Genomic DNA, 25,974 nt, shown 5'->3' with positions numbered 1-25,974 from the left:
AACATGTTCAGCCTCCACAAGAGAAGGCTGAGGGGGGATCTAGTGGCCTGTTACAAACTAGTCAGAGGGGACTAGCAGGCACTGGGGAAGTCCCTGTTCCCCCGAGCACTACCAGGAGTGACCAGGAATAACGGTCACAAGCTGGTGGAGGGTAGATTTAGGTTAGATATCAGGAGGTGCTACTTCACTGTCAGGGTGGCTAGGGTCTGGAACCAGCTTCCAAGCGAAGTGGTGCTGGCTCCTACCCTGGAGGTCTTTAAGAGGAGGCTAGATGAACACCTTGCTGGGGTCGTTTGACCTCAGTACTCTTTCCTGCCATGGCAGGGGTTGGACTCGATGATCAGCTCAGGTCCCTTCCTACCCTAGAAACTATGAAACTATATTTGTCACGGTAAGAGAATGACAATCATACGCCATTACCCTGTATTAGAGTCGTGGCAAGGTCAATGGACTCCTTAACATTTGCCATGTAGAATCTATTACAGGATCAAGGCCATAGTTTGTAGCTGTGGCAGGTACCACTGGGGAATCAGATGAGACTGGGATAGTAGCTGTTAGCATTGACAAACAAATTCATATTTGTGTTGGAATTTTCCATGAGTGCTTTCCATTAAAATATTTTTTTTCTTTTTATGTTTGAGTGAAAACAACTTAGAAAATGTCTGAGTTATAAATAAAACTCAGATGACAGGAAATATGGGAATTTTTCCTGTGTGTTGTGGGAATATATATTTTTTGAATGTTGAACTCAATAATTAAAAATGCAGAACTTATTAACTTGACTTTTTATATAAATGCCATTGTGTTTTAAGCTATGGCCTGATATTACACATAAACCAGTTTAAATGATCAGAAACTGGTTTAAATCTGTAACAGAACAGATGTTCAGTGCATATAAACCAGTTTGAAAATGACTGAAACCAGTTTGAGATAAATGTGGTTGAATGTAGTAGTAGACTTAACTGATTTGGCTCAACCTGTTTTATGCAATGTCTGTCCCAGACCCTTTGCTGGCTTAAGTTAAATCAGAGTCCGCCAGCGTCCCGGCATGCTCTCTGGGCTGGGCGGAGCTATCTGCTCCACAGCAGGACTGGCCCCTCCCCTCTACTTCTTAGCTGGAGCTCGGCACAGATTTACAAGCACAGCAGGGTTTGCTGGCTTCCCCATACCTCCCTCTCCCAACCCTCCACTCACTGCTTAAGCAGAGATCCCTTCCTCCTCTCTGCCACAGCAGGGGCCATAGCCAGCATGTGGTTTCATAGCTAATGCTGAAAGGTGTCTGTGTGTGTGTCTGTCTCCAATTTCACTGGGATAGGCAGATAGAACAGTGACTGCTTAAGGATTTGGAGCGAAGGTCATCCCATGAATGACTGGTGCTGCCCGAGATGGGGGACAGCATTTGTTGGTCAGCCCACAAACGACTGGTGCCTCCTGAGACTGGGGGGGCATCATTTGTAGGTGGCAGTGTCGGTGGTGAGTGGGGATCACTGCGGATGCCGGTGGCAGTGGCGGGGTTGAGTGGTGAGCAACAAGCAGGGACTGCCTGTAGATGCCGGTGGCAGTGAACAGCAACCACCTGCAGACGCTGATGGTGGCACTGGCAGTTGTGGGGTTGGGGGTGATATGGTGAGCAGTGACCTCCCACAGTAGCCAGTGGTGGCAGCGGCCAATCTTGGGGGGGGAGGGGAGGGAACACATGTGCCCCCCTGCTACGAGTCACCTATGGGCGAGTAAACTGTTTAAGAAGTTTGAAGTAATGTAGAGAGAGGCTATTGTTTTGCTAATCAGGTGATAAAGACTTATCAGCCCCCTGGCTGGTTTGCTTGCCTGTCAGTTTGCTGCAGACAGTATGACAAAGCAAGGAGAGAGATTGAAAAGCATCAGCACTGCACACCCCCACTTGCCTCAGAGTGCTAGCCTAGGACTGGTGGCTGGCAACACTCCCACTCCTGAGCAGCCAGTGGGGAAAAGCCTGGGACTGTGCAGGCAGACATTCCTAATGAGAGAGTCCTGCCTGGGCCTGGCCATGCCCCCCTCAGCTTAGCTCCCTGCAGACGGGAAGGGCAGGCTGCTCTAGCAACCCCCCAACTTCTATCTTCAGCCACTGCAGGCATGTGCCTGAATTTCCTCAGTCCAAAGAGAATGTCTGTCCAGTGTCAAACTAGTTCAGCTTAGTCAGTTTAGACTAACCTGCAAAGATTTAATTAATTCAGGTTCATGCTTTTTGAATATCTGTCCTTAGCCTAAAGGTTTAGGTCATTTTTAAAAATAGTTCTGTAATACATAAGTATTACACAATATACCAGTATGCTTGTAAATTTTAACTTAGCTGGGAAAACATTTGTCTCGGTGGTTAATGTGTATCTAATTGTTTCCCCATAGGTTGATGGGATACTGTGTTTGGCTGACATTCTCACTGATAGTACCCATTCAGAAGCCACTCATGCAGAAGCAGCAGCAGTAATAGCACAGATCACATCTCCACATCTCACTTTCACTCAGCATCTTGGTAGCTTTCTAGAAAACATGGAGGAAATTGTAACAGCACTTGTCAGTAAGTACTGGAGATTTGTTTCAATCTCTTTTATTAGCATGACCAGAATTAGGGGGAAAGTGAGGTTTTGTTGAAATAAGTCCTGCCATTTACAATATGTCCTGAAGGGCATATGCCTTTCTTTCCATTTGCAAGTATAATGTTTCCCAATACAAATCTCTATATAGTGACCGCGTCTACACGAGACGCTGATTGTGCAATTGTTACTGTGCGGTTATTTAGTACTTGTATACACTACTGGAGTTACTGTGTAGTAGTGTCCCCAAATGGCTTCATGCCATGTGATACTACTGAGCAGTAGTAACAAGCTACTGCACAGTCAGCATCTCGTGTAGCTGAGTAATTTTAACTCCTGAAGCTGTAAATATTGCACTAGTTCTAATGATCTTCATTTTATGGTCAAAACTCAAACAAAATATAGGTATGTTTGTGACAATAGTGAACTAAAATCTTAACTACAAGTTGGGCCTTCTTATCATCTTGCATATAATGATATAAAACATAACTCCATAGAAGTTAATAGACCAAAGTAAGTGTAAGACTGATGTGAATGAATGGAGAATCAAGCCCATTATTTTTTCTGCATGTGTATGATGCTTTACAAGAAAAGTACAATGTAACCCGTTGGCTTTATGGATAAAAATTCTGGCCTCTTCTGTAGGCCTGCAGTCTGTGGCAAGATGAGATGGAATGCAAAGACAAAAAGCACACTGCAATGAATCAACAATCTAATACTATAGCACAAGTTTGGGGTGTTCTTTAAACCAGGTCAGGGAGGATTTTCATGTAAATTAAGAAGGTAGTCTCCATAATTTGAAGCGTCATTGTGTTTGCTTGTGGTCATTGCTGGATAAAGGAATCTTTCATTTCTAATATTGGGTTCCAGCCTAACACAGCATTCTAGCCTTTTCAAATACATGAGCATTACAAATGTTTCCCCCCAAATTCAGTCCTTCATGTGGTTTAAGGATCTTGCCTGACCACGTGTAAATCACAACCAAATGAATTTCACTAAGATAACATTTATCCTGACCCCAATGCCTTCAGTTAGACCAAACCATTTCAGTCCTTCTGAGATTAAAATATATATTTTAGCAGAGAAAAGGACAGTGGAAGCTGGTGCAGTGGAATGGATTGATTAAGTAGGAAATGTCCAGATGATCTTAGAATGGAACAGGGATCATCTGCTACAGGGAATAAGAAAAACTCCATTATTTCTTTGCCAATCTGACATGAGTTGAAATTTCTGCTCAACCCCAAGTCTAGTATATCCTGACATTTCCCTGTTTGCTCACATGGTAAATATTGTCTCATTCTGCTCATTGCTATTATAAGTAGGCTGTTTTCCATAGAACGCTCTATACTACAGTGCAGTTTGCAGTCCAGAAATACCCTGTCATCCTGTGGGCAGGGTCACTGAGGTGCAGGTTATTTTTTGTATTGTCTCTATCAAGACACCAGATGAAGCACTGTTAAGAATAAGGGCCTGTGCTCAGCAGTCTCTAACTTAGAAAGAGAATCGTTGTAACACTGGGAAAGCCTTTTTACAAATCAGTCACCAATTTCCTTGTATATCAGAGGGCTTGATGATATATAAGTAAATGAATTGCTTTTTTAATAAGCTTAATTTTTAAAACACTTGGAAATCAGATTGCCAGTGACTCAGACATTAGTTAAAATAAATGTGTACAGGAATTAAGACACCTACAAGTGATGATGATAATAGCTGTGCTTAAGAAAACTGCACACAACTTTTTTTTTAAAGAGAACTGAAAAAGAAATAAACTATACAGAATGATTTTGATTTTAAAGAAGGAGGTTTAGAGATAGTGAGATAGTATCACCGCCATGGACCAATTCACTTTGTTCATCCGAAAACTTTATCTTCTTTTAGTTAGGGCGTGTCTGGCGAGCACACATGTGAGGTTTGCGGCTCTGCAAACCTTACACGGTGAACGTACAACTGTGTGCCATGCTGCAAATTTGCAATGCAGTGCTAAATTTGGTACTGGTATGTTCCAGTATCAAAAAAGCCCACCCCACCACAAAAAGCAGCGTGGCGCATGCAGCAGCAGCATGGACCACCAGAAATGGAACCTGGCGCTTCAGAGCTACCTGTGGGTGCTGGCCATGCTCCATGTAGCTAGATTAGTGCCACTGTTGCCCCAGAAGGCCCTCAGGACCCCAAGTAAGAGTGCTGGTTCCAGCATAGGCACTGGCTCCAGCCTTCCCTACCCCACTGGGGACAATTTAGTGTGCGCCAGACTGCATGTGCAGGGGTGTGCCATGGGGCACAAAGCAGACACACAAATATGTGCTGCTGCCATTTGTATTGCAGCAAATGCACGCTCCTGCATGTGGGGATGTGCCCATGAGATTTATTTTGAGCATCATCCAGGTCAGTAGCAGACCAGGTCATTATTAAGTGAATGATCAAAAAGACAAACTCTAGATTTATTTTACCATCTTTACCTGCTTTAGTTCATCATAATGCTGAAACTATCTTGGAAATTCCTTCTATTCATAATGAATATAAAGCACTATGAAAAAGTAAAAGGCTCTATCATTGCTAAATATTATTATGCTCATGATAATTCTCTTTGCTTTTTGCCGTTTTGTCTAGACTCTTTGCTGTTGTGATGTTAGTCACAAAAACTAACATTCCTAATTTACATTGACAAAAGGGAAGATTTTCATGCAACTTCAGAACATTATTTAACTCATGCATGAAGCTTTTCAGATTGGAAGAGTGAATGATTTCTTTTAATCAATATTTTCTGCATTTCTAGAATTGTGCCAAGAGGCCTCATCTGGTGAAGTTTTCCTCTTAGCTTCGGCGGCACTTGCCAATATTACATTTTTTGACACAATGGCTTGTGAGATGCTGCTTCAGTTGAATGCTATGAAGATTCTTCTTGCAGCTTGTTCAGAAAGGCAAATAGTGGATACCCCATATTCTCGAGATCAGGTGAGTTGTTTCTGAACAAGTTATAATGTTCATTAGGCCCATAGCAAGCAGTGACAGTCACTTATAGTTGAGGTGGCGCAACAGTTTCAGTTCTTATCTCTAGTTTTTTTACATGCTTCGGATTTAATTTGGCCCATATTTTCCATGCATGGTCTCTGCCCAAATACACCTGCTTTCTTCTATGTATGTTTGTGTCTTTTAAACCTGAGTGATATTTAACATGGCTCTTTGATATTTAACATGGCTCTTGCCAAAACCACATATAACCACTGGAATCAAATATAAAACCAAGTTTTATATTTGGAGGTATGTATTTTAGTTCTCACAGGGGTCAGAAGCCTTTGTCTGGGATGGAACGTACTTAAATTTAAGAAAATTATGATTGTTAGAAAATTCTATAAAGCTTCCTTAAGCTCACAGGCTGGTGTTTAGACATAGATGATCTTTGTATCTGTGTGTAGCTAGTTATGACTACAATTCTCAAGCATATTGCAGCTATAAATAGCTACACACAGATGCAAAGATCATCTAGTCCTGACTAAACTTCTGTTTAAAAATTTGGGGTGACATACTGCCAAACTGTTACTACTGTCACCCAGCCCAAGGGCATGCTTGAACATATCAGGCAGGATAAAACAGGAGTGCAGTGTTCGCTAGCTAACTTTTTTGGTAGAATGGTTCCTAAGGAGATACTCTGATGAAGGAGATTATCACTGAGGCTGCGATAACTTGTGCCCAGGGCCCTTTCTGTCCTCAGCTGTCTCCTAGAGTTAGAGACAGTGAGGCAAAAATGTTATAAAATAGAAAATGTTACCTCCTTCTGTGCAACACACTGTCTTGGCCATGGTGTTTAGTTCATATAATTCTTTAGGCTCGTTCTCTATTTTTTCATATTCTCTGTCATTTTTGGTAACTTTTTTCTCTATGAAAGCAAGCCTAATTTTTCTTCCTTTGAATTCTATGGTAAATTTACATTTCTTTTTTAATTTGGATTTGTAATTTGTTTTATGGTTCACTTTTGGAGCAAGAAGAGCTTCTTTAGAGTAGCAAGAGAGCTGCTAAAATACCATATTTTCTAGCATCCAACAAAAACCATTTTTCCAAAAAACAGTTGCTAGAAATTGGACTTGTGCATTATGTATAAAGAAATATGAGTTTATGGTACATAAGGTTCACATGTATGTAATCCACAGGGAGCAGAACAGTGAACAACTGCTTCTACTCATTTACTTACTACAAGAAAAGATTTTTTCCCCTTTATTCTGCCTTTTGTAAATAGGGCACAGATTTTATTCTGGGGTGTGAGTATGTGAGAAAGCATAGTAAATGATTTATTATATCAGCCAATTGGCTGTCTCAATCTCCTGAAGTTTCCTAGCCTGTCTTGCAGGATATTTTGTTAATTAAAGTAACAGGAAACTTCTGACTGGAAGATTTTTCCACAAAATGGAGGAATTTAGCCCACAGTAATGCAGAAGAGCCAGGAAGCAAAGCGATGATGCTCAAGAAGGGTTGGTATGTAGATAGGAATGAGATGGTGTCTGGTTTCATTGTTATTTTTAACAATATAGCAGTAGATTTTGTAATTAAAGATCATCCTGCTGCCTGCATGCTTCTGTGTGGTGCCCAGTGTGCACTTGAATGCTGTTGGCCTTAACTTAAAAAAATGTGAGTGCTGCTGGCCAAGAAGTTTTAGGAACATGAAAATCCTTTTAATGTTTATTTTTATAGGACTTGAGGACTTCTACTGTGGTTACTCTGTGCTGCTTTCTGGGTATTCAGGGCTCATTATTTCCCTTCATCACAGTACTGTAGCCAGTTCTGGCAGTTCTGGGCTGTTTCACCCTTTCTATAAGGAAAACCTAGGAGAGACTAAGTGGCTAACCCTTGATAAAGTTCTTATGATGGTGGGTTCATCGCAGTTATTCTGCTGAAGACCCTATCACTGCATCTCACAAATCATGCAGCAGAGCCATCCCTGAAATTATGGTGACCCCAGAGATATGAGCCCTTAAGGAATTGGGAGAGAACTGGGCCACCTACATGATGACTTTCTGCCATTGTGTGGGCTCTCTTCCTTTTCAGCCATTTCTCCCTGATATTTGTAGCTTTCTTCAGCCATAGATTCTGAACAAGATTTGATTCAAGAAGTTACTTACAGTGGTGATGGTTATAACATTGCAGAAAGGTGAATGTGTACCTGTATTTTGTCTACTTTGGTAGCTAGTGTGTTGTTTGGAATGTGTGCCCAGTTGCTGTGGTGATCAGAAAATAGATGCCATTACAAAAATATAAACATATTATCTGTTTGTAAAGGTATTACGCTATTGATATATGGATTTTGAAAACTCTTCATTTAATTTGGTTTTTAAACACATAATATATCAGATAACTTATTTGGATATTCCATCTATTTGCCAGGTAGTCAGTGGATGTGGTTCCATAATAATGGTTATGCATATGAGAGTTAATAGTGGTTTGGAAAACAATTCATGGAGTGTCTTTTTTTAAAATTTGCTATTGCCACTAAGCCTGTTTTTAATGGACAAATATTCTTTTTGGAAGATCAAGTCATCTCTGTCAATAAAATAGATGGTTTAGTAATGCTAGAGTCAAAATATAGCCTATGTTTAAGTGATTAAAGAAGCAATGATATAGGAATAGCATTTATATTAAAAGAGTCACTTTGCCATAAGTAAATCAGAGATAATCTAATTGCAATAAAGTACTATACAGTAGTTCCTCAAACATAATGCCGGTGGCTTCCAAAAGGTAGATACATTTAAATAAAGCAATCTTTCTAATAGAGGTCTACCCACTATCTACAATTGCGTTACTCTTGTGGTGTCACTCTTGATTTTTTTTATTATTATTATTTCCTGTAGTGGACTCAAAGAAGATCAATAGAATACCTTAGACCAGTGGGGGCTAACCTTTTTGCCAAGTGTTCCACAAATTAGCTCTGCAACTTCCCAGAGTGCAACTCTGGTCCCTTTCCAATATCTATCCTATTGTTCTGCTTTCTGCTCCCTACTCTGTGCTTTGTTTTCTTCTTCCTACCCTATGTGTTACTGTGCTGTCTGCCCCTTCCCTGATCTGCTGCATGCCACACAGAGAGGCTGCCCATGCCTAAGGCTGGCAACCCCTGCTGTAGAGGAAGGAAGGATGGTTACTTTTCTTGTGGCCAAATATCTGAAGTGTGGAGCTCTGAGTGCTATCTCTATCTTGTGCCAAACACCTGTTATGAACAAATTACTTAGGTGACCTTGGGCAATTACTTATGTGACCTTGTAACATTCCTGTACCTCAGCATCTCCATCTAGAACACTCTTGCAAGAAAGCTGTTATTGCTCCGTGTGAATCTCCTCCAGTGACAAAAAACTAATAGACAAATCCAAGTCAGTCAACTAAATGGGATTTAAGTAAAGCTTAAATGCCTTTGTCACAAAATGTCGTCCAAATCAACCCCTCTTGAGTAGGCACCAGATCTACAGATAGTGACACGAGGGCAACAAACTGTGGCCCTGCCCTGTGCTGTCACTGTGCTGGGATCCAAGCCCTGGTCCTGGCTCCCTCCTGCCTGTCCTGCTTCTGAACACTGCTTCCCACATGCCTGTGGCCCCATTCCATCTGCCTACCTGACCGTGGCCTGCCCATGGGCCCCTTGCTGGTCTGCTCAACTGAGCATGACTCTGCCCACTCTGTCTGGTGCCTTCAGCAGTGCCTGTGGGGTGGACAGTTTGGGGTGCTTAGGCATCAGGGCTGGATCCATTGGAGTCAGCAGCACTGGCATCAGTAGCTAGAAGGAGCCCCCAGTGCTGGGGCTTCTGGGAAGCTGAGTTCAGTTGCTGCGCTGCCTCAGGCCTAGGGGTGGCAGGACCAGCTGTACCATGGCCCAGGCTGCCCCCTGTACCTGGCTAGGAGGCCAGATAGAATCCCTTGGTGGACCAGATCCAGCCCATGGGCCAGGGGAGCTTGGCAGTTGTTGTGGCACAAGTGGGCTGTGGAGTTTTATAGCATGTGGGGTAGAGTCAGGGGGGAAGGGTCAGGAAGAAAAAGGTTGAGAACCTCTGGCCGAGAGGGCACACAGCCCTTGTTAAAGAGAATTAATATGAGGATGCCTGCATTTTAAGTGCAAATAACATGGAACCTCACCCTTATGTTTCTGCACTTCCTCAGAAGCATCTTAGTCTGATTGCTAGCCTTTGACATCTTACATAGGCACCACTGGGCCTGAAGAGACTTAATCCATGAAGTGGATATGTTCAGAGCATGGCTAATTCACGCTGACAGCATTGAGCAGAAATGAAAACACTCATGGAAAAAGCAGAAGTCTCACGCTGTGGCCCAGTTATGAGATCATGATCTCAGATTGGAAATCCTGGGTTCTAGTCCTGCTCCCAGGAGTGTTTATACATTTTATAATAGATAGTTATTGAAAACCCCCCCAGAAATTACCTTGGTATCGGGGATGCTACCATAACCAGTTAGGTACCTGCCTTTCTGGCACACTGGTACCAAGTGGCGGAAGGCAGCTAGCGTGCAGTTCTCAGTAAGGGCCTTATTACACCTTATGGTGTGAAGTTGATCAGTGTGAGTGCTAGTTTGGAGCAGTCGCACCCTTTGTCTAGAAACCTTCTCTGACTGTCCCCTACCTGCACAGCGGTGACTTGCCACTAGAGGCCTGGTGATCAGGAGGAGGATTAGGAGCTGTAGCTGTGAGTTGCCACAGGAAAGTTAGTGAGGCAGGACAGACTTCTATTCCTGCTCTATAGGCAGGGTTGCAAAGGATCCTGGGATACTGGAGGACTTCAAGTTGGGCAGCACATACATACATACATGGGGAGTAGCAATGCCTTAATGGAACAGAATCTGCATAATGCACATCAGAGATAATCCTGTCCTGGAGTGGTATAACTTTGAGGAGCATAACAACGCTTAAAACCACTTTCAAGTGTTAATGTTCAGACAACCCAGGAGTTGAGAGCTCCAGGAGTTGCCCAAAATTACTGTGTTACAAAGCCCTAAGGTATCAGAGTTTATATACACACTGTGTCTAATGCTTCCAATTGGGTAGCTGTGCCTAAAATTTCTGAATCTTTCTGTAGATGCTAATTCTCCCATTCCCTGTATATCCAAAGTGCCTCCCCCTCACTACTTGGATTATTCATTTGCAGCAAGCAAATCAATTTGAAGCAGATTTTAGGTGTGCTAAAGTCTAAGTAGAAACATCTCCAAGGCTGATGTGGATCTGGCCCTAAATCAGCGGTTCCCAACCTTGGATTGCAACCCAAATGAGGGTCGCGGGGGCAATGCCAGCAGCACTGCACACAAAAGATGAGCCACACAGCGTGCCAGGAGCTCTCCCACGCCCGCCCCAAGCCGCCGCTGCCGCATTCCACTCCCAGCAGTGGGTTGCGGCAAAAAAAGGCTGGGGACCACTGCCCTAAATGAATGAAATCCTACTATAGAGTGGGATATTGGGCACCTATTTATGACCTAGAGAAATTGTATCTCTCCAAAACACTTCCAGAAGTAACCATCTAAAATCCTTCTCTCTCCTCATCCCTGTGTCAAAATCACAGAAGCTGTGAAAGATATGATATAAAGCTTAGGAGGAAGAGAAAGAAACTACTGCACATTTCAGTAATGAAAGTCAGAATAAGAGACCTTGTGTGACTTGACCTATCACTTTATATCAGCAGTGGACATCACTGAGCACTCACTTTTTGTGTTAGTACTTGTATCAGTGACTATTTTCTGAATATTAGATTTCTTTGTGCTTAGGGACCTCAATCTCCTCTGGTCAGAAAAGACTGGCATTCTTCTGAGTTTGTGGACTACATGCATCACATTGCCTTCATAGACCTTTAGCACAGCCAGAAACAGGCTTTAATTAAAAGACTGTCTCACTCAGGGACTCCTCTATTGTTGACATCTTCCTATTCTGTATATCAAGATAAAAATCTGAAATATGTTAAGAAAAATGTTCCCTCTGAATTCCCACTTGTCTCATCTCCTCAGTGTTGCTAATGTTCTCACCTTTCCTGTGAAGTTGTGGTGCTGTATCTAACAGCTTTTGGTCTTCTGTGATCCAGCGGGACATGGAATTAATGTGCAGTGAACATGACTGTTTTAATGCAGCTGTATCAATGTTTGTCTGGTTTAAATCTTTGTGAGTCATATTTCAAAAAGTCCGTGAGATGAGATCCTTTGAGTCAGTCATAGAAACTCATGATGATCAAGTCATTCTTTCTGCTTTTCCATATCATCCATCTGCCTTTTCCATTTTTTGTAACTTCTTGTTGGAGAAGCTGTTGAATTTAAAGTCATATGCTATTCTTCTCAGCATTTGGCTTTGAAGTCATTGACCCTTTTTCCTTAAGATTTGAGATCCTTCTGTTTCTTTGAGACAGCCCTAAAAAAATTATGCTGCATTTTATCAATAATTTTAGGGAGAGGAGAGCAAAGAATGTTTATGATCCAGGCATTTGGGCTGAATTTTGAAAGACTTAAAGAAGTTAGGTGGCTAATTCCAAGTGGAAACTCAACGGCAGTTGGATGCCTAACTCTGTTACTCTCTTTTTTAAAGTCCCAAATTTAAAATTAAATTACTGCAATGGATTTTTCCTTTTTCAGGCAGAATGTCTAGAATATCACTTAGTTCATTCCTTTCTGCTAATTCTTTATCCTCTAGGTTCTTCTCAGTATCATTAAGTTTGTAGCATTTTTGCCTTTGCTGTCCAGATATGCCCATATTTGGATGCCAATATTTAGCCCACCATATGTTTGCCTGAGAATTAGGTATGGGGGACTTGAGATGAAATTTGAGCAATGACTGATTCCATCCATAGTGGGCAGGGAGTCAAACAGAATGGCATAAAATTATGAAGATAAAACAAGTTAAAATCCTTATATGGGAGAAAAAAACAAGTTCATGAAGACTTTGTCCACGCCCAGTTGGTAGTGTTCTCTTCCTGAAGAGGAGATGAGGGCTACCAACTCTGCTGACCTTACCAGTGTCTTAGTAGGGTCTTGGTTTGTACAGGAGGAGAAATATCTCTTTATCCTGCTAAAGCTCCACTTCCAGTCTTCTTCAAAGGGACCAGGGGTAAGAGAAAAGAGCTCTTACCTGGCTTAAGGCCACCTATGCTAATATATTTTGGACTAAGTCACTTGCAGTGTCACACAGAAGGCCAGTGTCAGGAGCAGAACCCACTTATGATGGTCACAAGTGTGATTTCAGGCAGGTATCCTATTGTTTCCTATTCCTTTTCTGATCCAAGACAGTGATGGAGGCAATCCTTGTCTCAGTGTTTCAACTGTGTAAAAGTCCAGGCACATGATCTGCCATGCTGTCTGGGAGCTATTATCTTTTCATACCACTGACCACGGACTAATGTACTCTAACCCTAGATACAAGATCACCTGAGGTGATTAAAGGTATGCACAGCATGTTTCTTAAACCGTTCTTCTGTTAATATCCAATCCTGTGAAAGAACTGCTAATTGATCTGTTGATTGAGTTTCCTCTGCCCAAGATATTTCAGATATGCACTGTGGCTGCATAATATAATATATTAAGGACTACTAGGTCCTATTTCACTTTACATGCCCAAGTGGCATTTATACAGGAAATCCTCACTATTTGCAGTTTCAAATATTCATAAATGCCGAACCCCTATCTTAAATACACTTACAGGAGCTCCTCGGGGGCTCCTGCCACCGCTGCCAGGCTCCCACTACAGCCAGCACAACCATGCCCCCCACTGGCCGCCAGGGGCACTGCATTCATGACGTTCATGAACACAGTGCTGTATTCGCAGATTTTGCCATTTGTGGGGATCTCCAGAACAGATCCCCCGCAAATAGCGAGGGTCGCCTGTACAGTTTGCAGTGCTATTTTGGCTTCTGAATTCTGGTGCGTGTACCAGAAAAAAAATGGAGGTGGAAGGACAGAGTCTCCCATGTTTTAGTCCAATAGCTTAATGAACAGGCTTCTCACACAGGAAGTAGGAGGCCCAGGTCACATGGTAGGCATTATTCAGCCCTTTTCTTGACGCTGGCCCACTGGACAGCTGAGAGAGGGAGACGGTCCCTGTAGAGCCGGGAGGGTGAGAGTTTGTGTAGCCACATAGCTATTAAGATGAATGTTGCTCTGCATGGGAGAGATCCCTTGATTCTAGCCTTGTCCTTCCTCCCAACGTGGCAGAAATTGCAATGGTGCTCTGTGTCTGTTTTGTGCAGTGACTAGTAAATTCAACATCCGGTGGCTCAGCTTCAAGAGGACTTGAAAGTACCTAACCTGTGGCCTGATGTTTGGAGCATGGTGCTGGTAAATAGACATAGGTTTGATATCGCTTAGGGGTGAGGTCTGGAACAGGGGTCAGCAACATTTTTTGGCAGAATGCCAAAAACACCTACAACCTTGACTTGTAAGATATTGGCATGCCAGGAACAGATAGTGGGGAAGCTGCGAGGGGCCCAATCTTTGTGACAGTGCAGCTTCAGCCCTTTCCTCACCATCCACCCCAAAGTAAATGTGTCAAGCAAATTGCCTTCATGTGCCACACTCTGGCACCCATGCTGGGGGTTGCCTATCTCTGGTCTAGAACTTGGGCCTTATACTTCCTGGGTGAGTGTCCTAATCATTAAGTTATTGTGTTAAAGCACAGGATGATTCTTTTCCTCTTCCTAGTCCTCTGGCAACCAGCACCCACTAATTGGGTTTTTGCTTGGCTACAATTTTGGCACTTATGCACATAGCTGGGGGAGTATACAGCTCTACCTGCCTGGCTAGCATGTTCAGTAGCTGTGTAGGTGCTCATGTGTTCATACTGTATGTAGAGTAGGATCAAAAACTGTGTGTAAGTACCAAAAGCATCACTTACATGGCTGGATAAGTATCCTTTGGACACATAAAGTGAAATAGGATCTAGCCATAAGTGTCCTGATGTAGTTCTGGCACTTACCTTAGTAACTGGACTGGCATTAATGAAACCAATTCATATGCCTATTATAATAAGTAGTGAGGTAATTCCTGAGGCTTTAACAAAGACAGAGATGATAAACTGCATAATTAAATTCCACAAAATACTTAGGAAATTAAACAAGAAATGTCGGTTGCCAGTAACAGATATAAAAATAAGAACAAGGCCACAAGCCATAAAAACTACTTTGCATGAACTCTAGCAGGACCATTTATATTACTGGTATCCTAATTAGTTTTCTACAAAAGACCATAATAAGATCCTCAAAGAATGTGCCACTTCCTTTTCTATACATCTCTGCATTTATATACCAAATTAGATTCTTTCAACACTGACAAGAAAATGTATGCAATTTTTTTTGGCCATGTGGCAGGGCACTGTAGGTGCTTGCCACCTTATGGGCCTGAAGCTAGCAGCCGGCAGGTGCCTGATGAGGGCAGCCATTTTGGATCTAGGGCTGCCCATATAAACGGCATTTTTGCTGCAGGGGGGCCAGGCAACAACATTGCCTGGCTGTAGGGCTGCTGGCATCATCTGGAGGTAGGGGAGGAGCTGTAGGGGTTGGTCAGAAGGCTCCAGGTCCTGGGCATAACCTAAAACTGCACCCTGCTGGGAGTGGGTGGTCCAGTGGGGCTCTCAGTGGTGCAGGAGCCCCCAGCCCTCACCTTTGGGTGAGTTTGTGTACCACTGGAGGTAGTTGTGGGATGCAAGCCCTGAGGAGAAGAGTGGGGCCAGGCATGGCTGTGGCCACCTGAGCCCTGCATGATCCTGAGAGGGAAAGTTGGGGGCAAATTTGCATACCATCAGAGGTAGTTGGGGCCAGGCATGGCTGTGGCCACCTGAGCCCACCGGGGAGCAAACCCCTCCCCGTGGCCCCGAGTAAGGGGGTGGTATGTAGCCCCAAGTGAGGGGCAGGGTTGTGAAGTCCCAATGAGGGGGTAGCCCCAGTGAAGGGGGCTGAGATCTGTAGCCCCATGTGAGGGGCAGTGTGGTAGCCCAAGTGAGGGGGCAGAGTTGTGGAGCCCCAGGGAGGGGATATCCCCAAGTAAGGGGAATAGATCTGGTAGCCCCAAGTGAGGGGGGGAGATGTGGATCCCCAAGCAAGGGGAGTAGGCCCAGAAAGTCTTCAGATGCTTGAGGCCGAGGTTTAGGCCAGAGGCCAAGTTAATGGGGGCTCAGCCCCAGAGTGAGAGAGGCAAGTCTTGACCCTGGTAAGTCCTCCACTGCTGGGAGGCCACGTGTGGGTCAAATGTAAGATCTGAAGTAGCACCATGACCTGCTGTCCCGGGGGGGAGTGAGAGTCCCCTGTGAGACCCCGGGGCACCAGTCGTGGTGTGAGGTACCCCAGCTCCCCACATTCAGGAAGGTGGACCTGGAGTGAAAGGAGCTAGTGAAGCTGGGAGTAGAGTGCCCCTCGACTGGTCCATGCTGGGGCCAGGACCAAGAAGGTCAAAAGGGCCAGGCGCCCACCATGAGGGGCACCCAGAGTTGTGGGCCTGACCTTTGAGGTGAGGCCAGGGCTTGTGTACGGCCAAAGGTCCCAAGTGGGGACCATGCCTGCGAGGGGAGCCAGCTACAAGGAGCTCGGCAGCCAAATGAAGGCGGCGTAGGCCACCTGAGCAGAGGGATCAAAGGAGGGTCCTGCCAGGAGGATTCTGGAGCTTAGTGTGGGGCTGGTGTGACTGTTAACATCTGGATGCCATCTGCAAGGTCAGGGCCACAGTGTAGGGGTGGTACAGAGCTGCAGACACCCCCCTTATATTGGGGTGCAAGAAAAAATGGGCAGCCTCCTGTCTTATTTAACAATGTATTAATCTTCCAACAAGTTGTGGTGGGTGAGACAGATGGGTGGCAGGTGGGGGGCCAGTGACAGCTGGCCTGAGAGAAGCCCATTTCACCACAGGCCACTTCTGATTGTTTCAAGCATAGGCAATGTAACTGCATGAAATTCAGTCATGACAAGCATGGTGAGGTCAATATTGCAAATATTTAAACTTCAGGGGTCAGATACTAAAGGCATGTGTAGATGAAATGGGGGCCCTAAATTGAAGCAGTGGGTTTTAAAAAACACCGCTTCAATTTAGGGCTGATTAACCCCCCCGACTTGTGCACACACCCTGCTGGTTTACCTGCCTCTGGTGGGGAGGGGAGGACAAGTGGCCAGGAGGCAGAGTGGTCCCTTGGCTGCAGCAGGGCTGGTGCTTCCCTTCACAGCAGCAGTGCCTCCACCCCCCCAGGCAGCGCCCACCTGTAGGCACCCAACTCAGGTGGTCCCAGGGGACACCGCAGCTGCAGAGGGAAGCACTGGGCTCCTGCACAGCTCAGGCAGGCAGGCTCTGGGGGGGTGGGTCTGCAGGCAGGGGGCGCAGAGATCAGGCTTGCCACTTTTCTTGGGCAGAGCCTGCTTTCCTGGGCTGCTGTCAGGCTGCCTGCAGGGTTTCGCAGAGAGCTGTGGAGCTGTACAGAGCCCAGTGCTTTGCTCCATGACTGTAGGGGCAGCAAACTAAAACTCCTTGAAGGAGTTTTAATTTGTTGCTCCCCAAATCATTTAAGGTGCATTATGACACTGAATTTCCTACAGCAGCTGGAATTAATGTGCAATATGCTGTTGAGTTGTGCAAACACCTACACCATTCAAGCGGTACAAAAGCATTCAGCTTGCTTTAAAGTGTCATGCACACACGCCTCTCATTTTATCTACACACCACCTTTAATACAAAAGCCCTAACTCAGATAATTTTTCCATTCAGTCTAAATGCTGGTGCTGTACCTTGGGGTTGGATGTAATGTAAGGTAACAAAGGCAAGAAACGCCAATATATGGGACACCACACAGTGAATCAAAACACTGGGAGTGAAGCCCTAGTGCAATTGAAATCAATACATGTCACTGTTTTCAGTGGGACCAGGATTTAGCTGTTAGGGTCTGTTCCTGGCAGGCATTCATTCTGGGCAAGTTAGCATCTGGGCTATTTAACATGTAAATTTAGAATGAGACAAACAGTATTTGTCCATTATGTAAAGTGTCTCTGGAAGAGAAGTATTATATCAGCACTGCTTATTGCAGTTTTTGTTCTCCATCTCAGCCTGCTGGATTCTCAGCTGTTGGGCTGATGCAGACAATGAGGCTATATGTTCACCAGAAATGATGCAAAGGATATGCTGTATGCTTCATATTGTGGCCAAGTCATGATATAGTCCATGATATGTAATGAAATAAGAGAACTTGGCCCTGCAAATACTATGAATTAAAGAAAGGCAAGGATTTGAAAATATGCAGAAGCTGTGAATAAGAGAAAGCATCTCCACCCTGCCATAGGTTAGAGGTTTATTTTGCTTTAATTCCTCATTTTGAACACCATAGCTTCCAGAATACCCCTTGTAGCTATCTGGGGCCATGTTGTGGAAGAAGCCCTGCATTTCCTCTCATACCTCTTGCTCTTTATTAGTCCTGTGTAAATGAATAATTGAAGATGCCAACATGTGCCTGCAACTGCTTCTGCCCACTACAAACAAACTACTCAACAAAATCATACATACATTTGGGTACCACAGGTTCACATCCAAATATGCCCTACTGCTCCACACAGAACTGAATTTTCTTCCTCTATATCAGACTTACCATAGGCAATTCCCTCTTATTTTAGAAGTTTTTTTAGTATAGATGCTGCACCTAATATATTTGCCCCTTAAAGCTGATGATTTTACAGCAATACTTGCTTTCAGATAGTAACTTGAAAAAAACATTATTGCTGCCTCCAGGTGGTATAATTTGATGAAGGTAGGATGTTTTTATTTTACATTTAAAACAGGGAAATTTAACACTCCATGTTGCATCTTATAAGTTGCCAGACTTTAGTTGATTCATTTAAGTGAAATACTATGCACACTCATAATATATAGTAGAAAAATTAATTTTACTTAGCAGTGAATCAGGCTTAAAGGAATCATTAACTAAGAAGATCAGCAATTCCATATTGATCTACTCTGCCACTCAGTTAAATGACTTGGTAATTCTTATTTTGAGTTTTTAACTTATGTTAGTAGTATCAAGAATAATTTATCAAGCATTGTGACTTTGTTCCTAACAAAGAGTCCATAGTATCTCATTGCACCTGTCACACCCCATCTATTGGCAGGCCTTGGATCCCAAAAATATGGAAACTGACCTTCATGTGGAAATCGCAAATGGAAAAGGAGATTGTTTACACAGAAATGTCTCTCAGTTGACTTTCATTGTCTGGCCCCTCTCTCCTTTTTATTTTCCCATCTCTTTTTCCAGATAGCTTTTCAGTACTTATGATAACAGGAACTTCTGGATAATCTTTAGGCTCCTTTGGGAGAGCGTATTTTCCCAAGCAGTAAACAGACTTTCCGTTCTTTTGATGCACTTGGAGTTTGTGATGAAGACTTTCACTGTACGTTGACATTTAACATGTAAATGGAATGTTTTTTTTGGGATTTGCTACAATGTATACATCATACGATACCTTCATTTCTAATTAAGAATGTACTAAATTAACTTTTGTTGTCTAAATCTGGACATGCTATTCTAAGTTTTTGTGATTTTGTTTCTTAGCAATAGAACTTGGTTAAGCTGATTATTTTCATTTAAGAGAAATATTTTAAGGACAATTATCGTGTTTCTTAAATTTTAGTCAATCTTTTCTGTATAGAAGACTGATTTTCCTATAAGCTTTTGGCTTCTGTTTTGGGCCATCCACAGAACCAAATGTTATTGTAATTCCAGATGGTCATCAAGGCAGGATCATCCCTATCCTATCCAAATCATCCTATAGAAATCCACTGCCTAATGTATTAGCAAAATTACATGGTCAGCACTAATACCACGTGAGACATAACAGGCTAATCTACCACAGGTAAAACAGAAGGACTGCATTGGTCAATGTCCTGTTGCCGTAAAGACTGTTGATATACTGCTACAGTCTGACTATGGGGTAAAATTCCTTCCTGTCCCCAAATATGGTGATAGGTCTGAACCTGTGTGAAGGGGCAAGTTCCTTTAGCCAGGAAACTCTGGATTTAGGTTCCAGCAAGAGCCCTGCTACACCCAAGTCAAAATCCCCAGCCTTGGCAGCCAACACCCAGTGCTTCTGATACAAAAAGCAGCAAGAGGGGGAAAAATTCCTTCCCAGCCCCATGTGGCAAGCAGCAAAGCCTAGAATAACTGATAGCTGCTTCTAGATCATCCCTTACTAATGTTTACTCAGCTTCTCTTGAACAAATTTAAGTAGATGTTTGTAAGAAGTAGGCTTTTTTTTCCCTTGAATTGAGAAATCCTTTTTTACAAAGCAGAGAAAGCAGGTTGTTTTTACTTTCAGTGGGATATCATCACTAATGATACAAACACAATTAATATTAAACCCATAATTAATTAGAAAATGTTAAGAATCATAGAACAAAGATTACAAGGCCATAAGGGAAATTCATAGTGCCCGAGCAAGGAACTAACATAAGAGGGATGGCGGTGAGGAGGGGAATGCAAGTAGGTTACAGAAATACAATGTTAGCCATCTAAGCCTGGGGGTGGGAGGTGGGGTTGGGGAAGGGGAGGGAGGGGTTCACAACATTGAGAAAGAAAAGAAGATAGATACAAACAAATCTGTACAGGGTCCACAATGGTGGAGGGGGTGAGTTGAACAAAGAAGTCACTCAGTCCACGGGGTCCTATCGTGGGAGTTTCTTGTGGGGTGGAGTAGAATAGTATGTGTTTGAGAATAGCTCTCAGAGTACATCAGGTGCAGAGGGGGTTTTGGGGGGGTCTTCTGGGTCCGGTCCAGTGGTGGTCAGTCTGGTGGGGTTGGTGTACTGATGCTGGACTAACTAAATCAGAGATGCATACCATAATCATAAACAGTGGGTTTATTTCCAAAGATGCTGCTCTTTTCTGTATCTATGTCATTCTTGTAACTTAGGTGGTTTCCATTACATTTTGTATTTTGAATTTTATAAAGCCAATGTAATTATCAGACTAGCAATATGATGTTATGGCAACAGTTGTGAAGATACAAAACATCAATGTAATACTTTAAACTGTATTAGAATTAAGTAGAAGATGACTTCCCAGAGAGTTAAAAAAAATAAAAATACAACCACTGCAGACCTGACTCTAACAAATTGGTTTAGCGGCTGATTGTCTAAAGCCCTTGACTTTGAGTGGATTTTTTGCTCAGCACCTCAGAAAATTAGCTCTTAGGTCTCATTTTGGCAAAGCACTTTACATAGTTTAAGCATGTGAAGGATCCCATTGGAGTCAACAGGACTATCTGTGTATTAAGTGCTTTGATAGATCAGGAGGAGTTTAGCATATAGTCTGCTCTGAAAAGCGTCTCTGCTAAAATGGCCTGGTGGAGTTTCATATTTCTAGTGTCACACTGATTCCATAGGAAAATTATGCATGAAATAAACCTGGGCAGAGAGGAAAATGTGGCATAAAATGTGAATGAAGGCTGGGTATTCTTTAAGTACTGTTTATGACACAACGAAAAAGTTTTGATTCCATCATCAAGAAAGAAGACAACTTTGGCTGAAAGCCCTTCCTGGCTCATTGGCAAACTGAATGCAGCAATTAGAAATAAAAAGCAATATATAGCAACAAAAACCAGTGTCTTTCTGAAAGATAACGCTTTAGTGAAGCATAAGTTTCAGGCTTAAAAAAGGGGTAACTGAGTGAAATGTAAGGTGTTGAGATGCTTATCTGGAAGTTGAGAAGCTGATCCAAACTATATCCTAGCCTGTTTGGTTTAAAAACATAGAATTCTCTTGAGAACAATTTTCACTGGAAATTTTTTGTGTCTCTACAATTGAAACATCAGAAAAATAGTCTCTCTCAAGGTATTTGTCACACACACGCACACATGCATTTTCGTATAGTTCAAGAAAGCCTGCTTCAGGATAGTAGATTAGTTTTAAAGAATTGGTGAAGTTGGATGAAATTAGGAATTTAAATCTTGGGGAATGTAGGGACAAGACTATAACAAGTTTCCCCCTTCCCTGATCCTTAGGCTTTCATAGGGTCATTTCACTCCCTCAAAAGAAGTTAAAGTAGAGGTGCAGAGATAAGCATGAGGATTGTTCTATATTTCATTCCTGGGAAAATTCCTGCCAGACAAAGATCACTGCTGTGGAGTACAGGAAGCCATGAATATGTCCCTGCATATGGGGTAAAATCAGGTGGTAAAGAAGATGCTGGGAAGACAGTAGTGTAGGATTTATTTTCTTAAATTTCTTTCCCAATAAATACAAAGACAGTTTTATGGCACATTGTTTGTACTCAGGCCAGTACAAGTGGAGAACAATGCGAGGTACCTTTTCATACTGGTTACAGTTTAATTGAGAGGGTGGTCTTTGGAATTACCACCCCACTGTTATGATAGTGATATACTCTAAAAACACATGAAGTCTGATTCCAAATTTCACTTGAAATTTGCCTGCCAAAATCTTTCTTGCATTCTACCCATGGAAGCTGCAGGGCACTGTTTCTATTCCTACCCTCCCACAGGTTTTATACTGTGCTACTCTTTTTAGATTTCATCCCCTCAATCCTAGATAATAATTTTTCCACTTCTAAAATACTCAAAAATTGTAATTGATTTTTCTCTTTACCTGGATATATAGAAATTGTCTTTTACATTTTTCCCCATGGGATATGAATCGTGAGAGAATTTGACACAGAATAATTTTTCCTGAGCCAATTTGAGAGAGAAAAAGTCCTTTCTTCCACTTCTGCTAGTTAATTTTATTGCATGTTACTGTAATAGCCATGCTGAATCAAATACTCTGTGGGTGATCTATAAATTAATGAGAACATTAATCATTTGGACTTCCAGCTGCTGTTGCAACAGATTTTCAGGTGTAAAGTTTTTGACCTGTTATCTACCAAAAATGGTTTTGGTGCTAGTGAAAACTCGTAAATTATCCAAAGTTCATACAGAATGCTACCTACCTTTGGAAACTAAGAATGAGAATGTCCTGAGAATGTAAGTATGCAGATTTTTATTCACCAAAGATCTAGTGTGTGAGCACCAGTTCTACAAGCTTCTGTACTATTTTCCATTAGTGTGACTCTCTTCATGTCTGCAAAAAGCATCACTAGGAGTAAGACTCTTTTGCAGTAATAGTCACAACCCTTTTAGGAGATTGGTAATAGAGGGTTTCAGCTGTTATTGATGATGCTGGGAATTCATGTGATATGGCCACCTGATGGTTGAAAACTGAACTGAAATCACAGACTCACCCAACAGAGGCCACTGGTTAGCCATCAGGCAGAAACTACGGTGAATCACACCTGACGGGGGATTTTAACTAGTGACGACAAGATGAAAAGCTCTATATTTCATTATCAACCTCATTAGCAGTTCAGTCTCTCCCATCAAAAGATAATTTAAATAGGTTCATAAAAATGTGGTTTGCTTTTAGCATTGGTTTTATTCTAAAACTAATAAACAAAGAGGGCATCCTGCACCTGAATTCCTCCCCCCGCGCACTTGACATAGCTGCATTTATGGATAGTGGAGTGGGCCAAAATGCAGGATTTAAAGGAAATGTTTTTAAAACTTTGGTGTGTCTATTTAATACAAAAATGGACATTTAAAAACATCCTTATGACCTGCAAGCTTCCCAGATCCTAAAGCTGTTCAGTGAAATTGGCATTCATATTAATATCACACCTGAAGTTTCATCGCAGAGTTAGAGACCACAGGAGTCTGTCCCTGGACTTCTACTGGTTCTTAGTCCCAGATCTTTGACAGGGAGCTGTGAAACTCTGAGGCTAAGTACAGAGTCAAAAAGCCTATGGCTAAATCGATTCAATCTTCACAGGTTAGTCTAAGCTACATAGACTGAACTCATAAGTAAGTGAACAGACATTCACTTTTGATTCCATAAATGCAGCCAGATGCCTGCAGTGGCCCAGGCCAGAAGCCAGGAGGCACTGGAGTATACCTTCCTTCTCAGCTAGAGCAGACAACTTCAGCCAAGGCTAGCTTGCTCACCCTGTGAGGGGGGATTTGCAGGGGAGGTGCAAAGCATCCTGGGATGCTGGGGGATGGTGAGTTAACTTGAATCTTGAGGGTGTCTTGGGCAGAAGTTAAATAAACCAATTTAACCTAAATCAGTTCAGTTTGATATTATATCCATCCAGGTTTATCATAAACTGATTTCAGCCATTTTGAAAGGGGCTTATGTACAGTGAATTTCTGTGCTACAGAATTGTGCTACAGATTTGAACTGGTTTCTGATCATTCATACTCATTTATGTATAATTTCTGTTCCTAGCCTGGAAGTCCTAGCTTTGCCTTAAGCTCTCAAGTTTTCAGGTTCCCAGGATTTTCAGATTCTCCGTCCACATAGCAGAGAGCTTGGAACCTGTGGTGTGGCTGGCTGCCCACAAGCCATGGATTCTGGAATCCTCTGATCCATGACTCTGGGGTAGACTTTCTTATGTGTGTACTGCAAATCTGTGGATCCTGGAGTCCTGTCAAGTGAACTGTCAGAGTTGGAGACCCTGGACTTTTGAGGTTCTGAACTGTGGAGCACCTTTGAGAGATGTACCCGGAGGTCCCAGAATCCTTGGCCTTTGTGACAATTTGCTTTACGAGTGTTCCCACAAGCACTGTACTCTAGAATTAGGGAGTCTCTAACCTTGGAAAAGTTTTGGAATCCTATCTTAAATACAGCAAAAGTTCTTTGAACTGAAGATGTTTCAACTGAAACAGGTTGGATTGAATAAATCAGCAAGTTCTGTTGTAGAATTTCTGTTCACCTCAAACTGATAGCTTTCCTGGAGGTACTGCATTTAAGGAATGACACTATAGTAATGGAAATCCTGACTGTCTTGAGCAGTGATGTTACCAAATGTGGTGGTCTTATACTTCTACAGTATTGGCAGGGAGAGAGAATTTGGCCTGAATTCCCTCTTCATTGGTATCCCAGTCAGATGATACTGAGTTCTCTGTGCTGCTGAAAGATCCAGACAGATAGTAAGAATCATAAACAGTAGCCAGTATTGATCTTAACTGCTTGAATTTTAATACTTTTCCAAGATGCTACTTGTAAAAATAAGTATTTAGTCTAGCAACTAGGTCTAGTGAAACTTTTAAAATTGTCATACTTACTACCTAGCCTTTATTGGTAGAAAAAGAGGATGCCACAGAGGATTTTTCCATTTTTTCCCTCAAAACAATGAGAACTTGCTTGACTTTATGCATAGGTTTGTGATTTTACCTGGAGAGTTCATCTTTTATTTGTTCTTGGACTTTGGCTTGCACTGAAGAATCACTTTGTTATTTCATAGACATTAGGGCTGGAAGGGACCTCGGGAGATCATATACATCTTGATTCCCGAAAACAGTACATACTAAGCTAGTAACCCTGGGACAGCTGTACAAGCATAAGTACAAGTATTGTTCTAGTTAATCCTTTTTGTAAGTATAAAGTTATTTACGTCTTAAAAAGGTATGAAGCATTTTTTTCCACTACAAAAGTTCTGCTTGCTTTGAGTGAAAATAATCAGTAGCTCTTGTGGTTTCAGGTCCCAGTTAAATTCTCAAAATAAATAGGACATAGGTGATGTATAGGCCTTGTATACACCACACTGCATAAGGTAAATTTAACTTTTTGTGGCCAGTACACAAAACATATCCTACATATATCCATGAAATATGGAGTATTGTTATAGTCAAGGAAAGCAGAAATGTTTTGAATCTCAATGCATCTGTCATTCAAACAGTTTGTAGCATTGAAAGATACACAGAGTATTTTTATATATAAAATGAGTATCTTAATGAGTATTTTTATATATAAAATACTTATTAGATAAAATAACTTGAAGCAGTGAAATAATTGGCACGTATTCAAATTGTGCTTAATTGAATTCTTTATCTATCGCTTAGAGTGCCACATGGGGTACACATTCTGCACAGAGGAAGTAATTTTCATTAACAGGATATAATTTAGAATGAAAAAAACCATATACACTGTGCCTGAAACTCTGTTAATAATTAATATGGAATAAATACATAGACATAGACTGAGTTTCCATTTTTCTACCTGTCACTCTTTAGAGCTTCATCAATTCATTTGCATCCTAAGTAAGTGTATTTATTCAGAGAGATGACACTATAACACTGGTTTGGAAAGTGGAAGACCTTTATGTCACAGCATCAGAAATGATTCTTGTTATGATAATGATAATGTATGATCAAAATGAATAGTGATTTACTGTTATGTTTGCTTACATAACAACAGGAAGTTTGTTGATTTGTGAATACATATCTTCCAAATTAAAGCTGCTAGCCAAATATCTTCTTTCATTATTGCTCAAATAGATCAACAGCAGCAAACTAGAATAAAGAGAAAGACAAGAATGTTTTATTAAAATTATTTCTTTTCAATTTGTTTTGAACATTAACATAGGAATAGTTGTTCAGAATCCCCTTGCATC

General features: G+C 42.1%; 1 protein-coding gene across 2 annotated transcripts in view; it reads left to right on the top strand.

Moving 5' to 3' along the window:
• The window catches only part of INSC (inscuteable homolog (Drosophila)), a 272,831-nt gene that overhangs the window by 231,979 nt on the left and 14,878 nt on the right, over positions 1-25,974 (top strand). For both annotated transcript variants that reach the window (XM_019552259.1, XM_019552260.1), the window contains exons 8-9: positions 2,383-2,554; positions 5,344-5,522. In XM_019552259.1, the coding sequence (XP_019407804.1) occupies positions 2,383-2,554; positions 5,344-5,522 (351 nt within the window). The remainder of the gene's footprint in view (positions 1-2,382; positions 2,555-5,343; positions 5,523-25,974) is intronic.

The sequence above is a fragment of the Crocodylus porosus genome, unplaced genomic scaffold (genome assembly GCF_001723895.1).
Source record: "Crocodylus porosus isolate Cpor-Errol unplaced genomic scaffold, CroPor_comp1, whole genome shotgun sequence".
Taxonomy (NCBI): domain Eukaryota; kingdom Metazoa; phylum Chordata; order Crocodylia; family Crocodylidae; genus Crocodylus; species Crocodylus porosus.
This window is presented reverse-complemented; position numbering and strand designations above follow the sequence as displayed.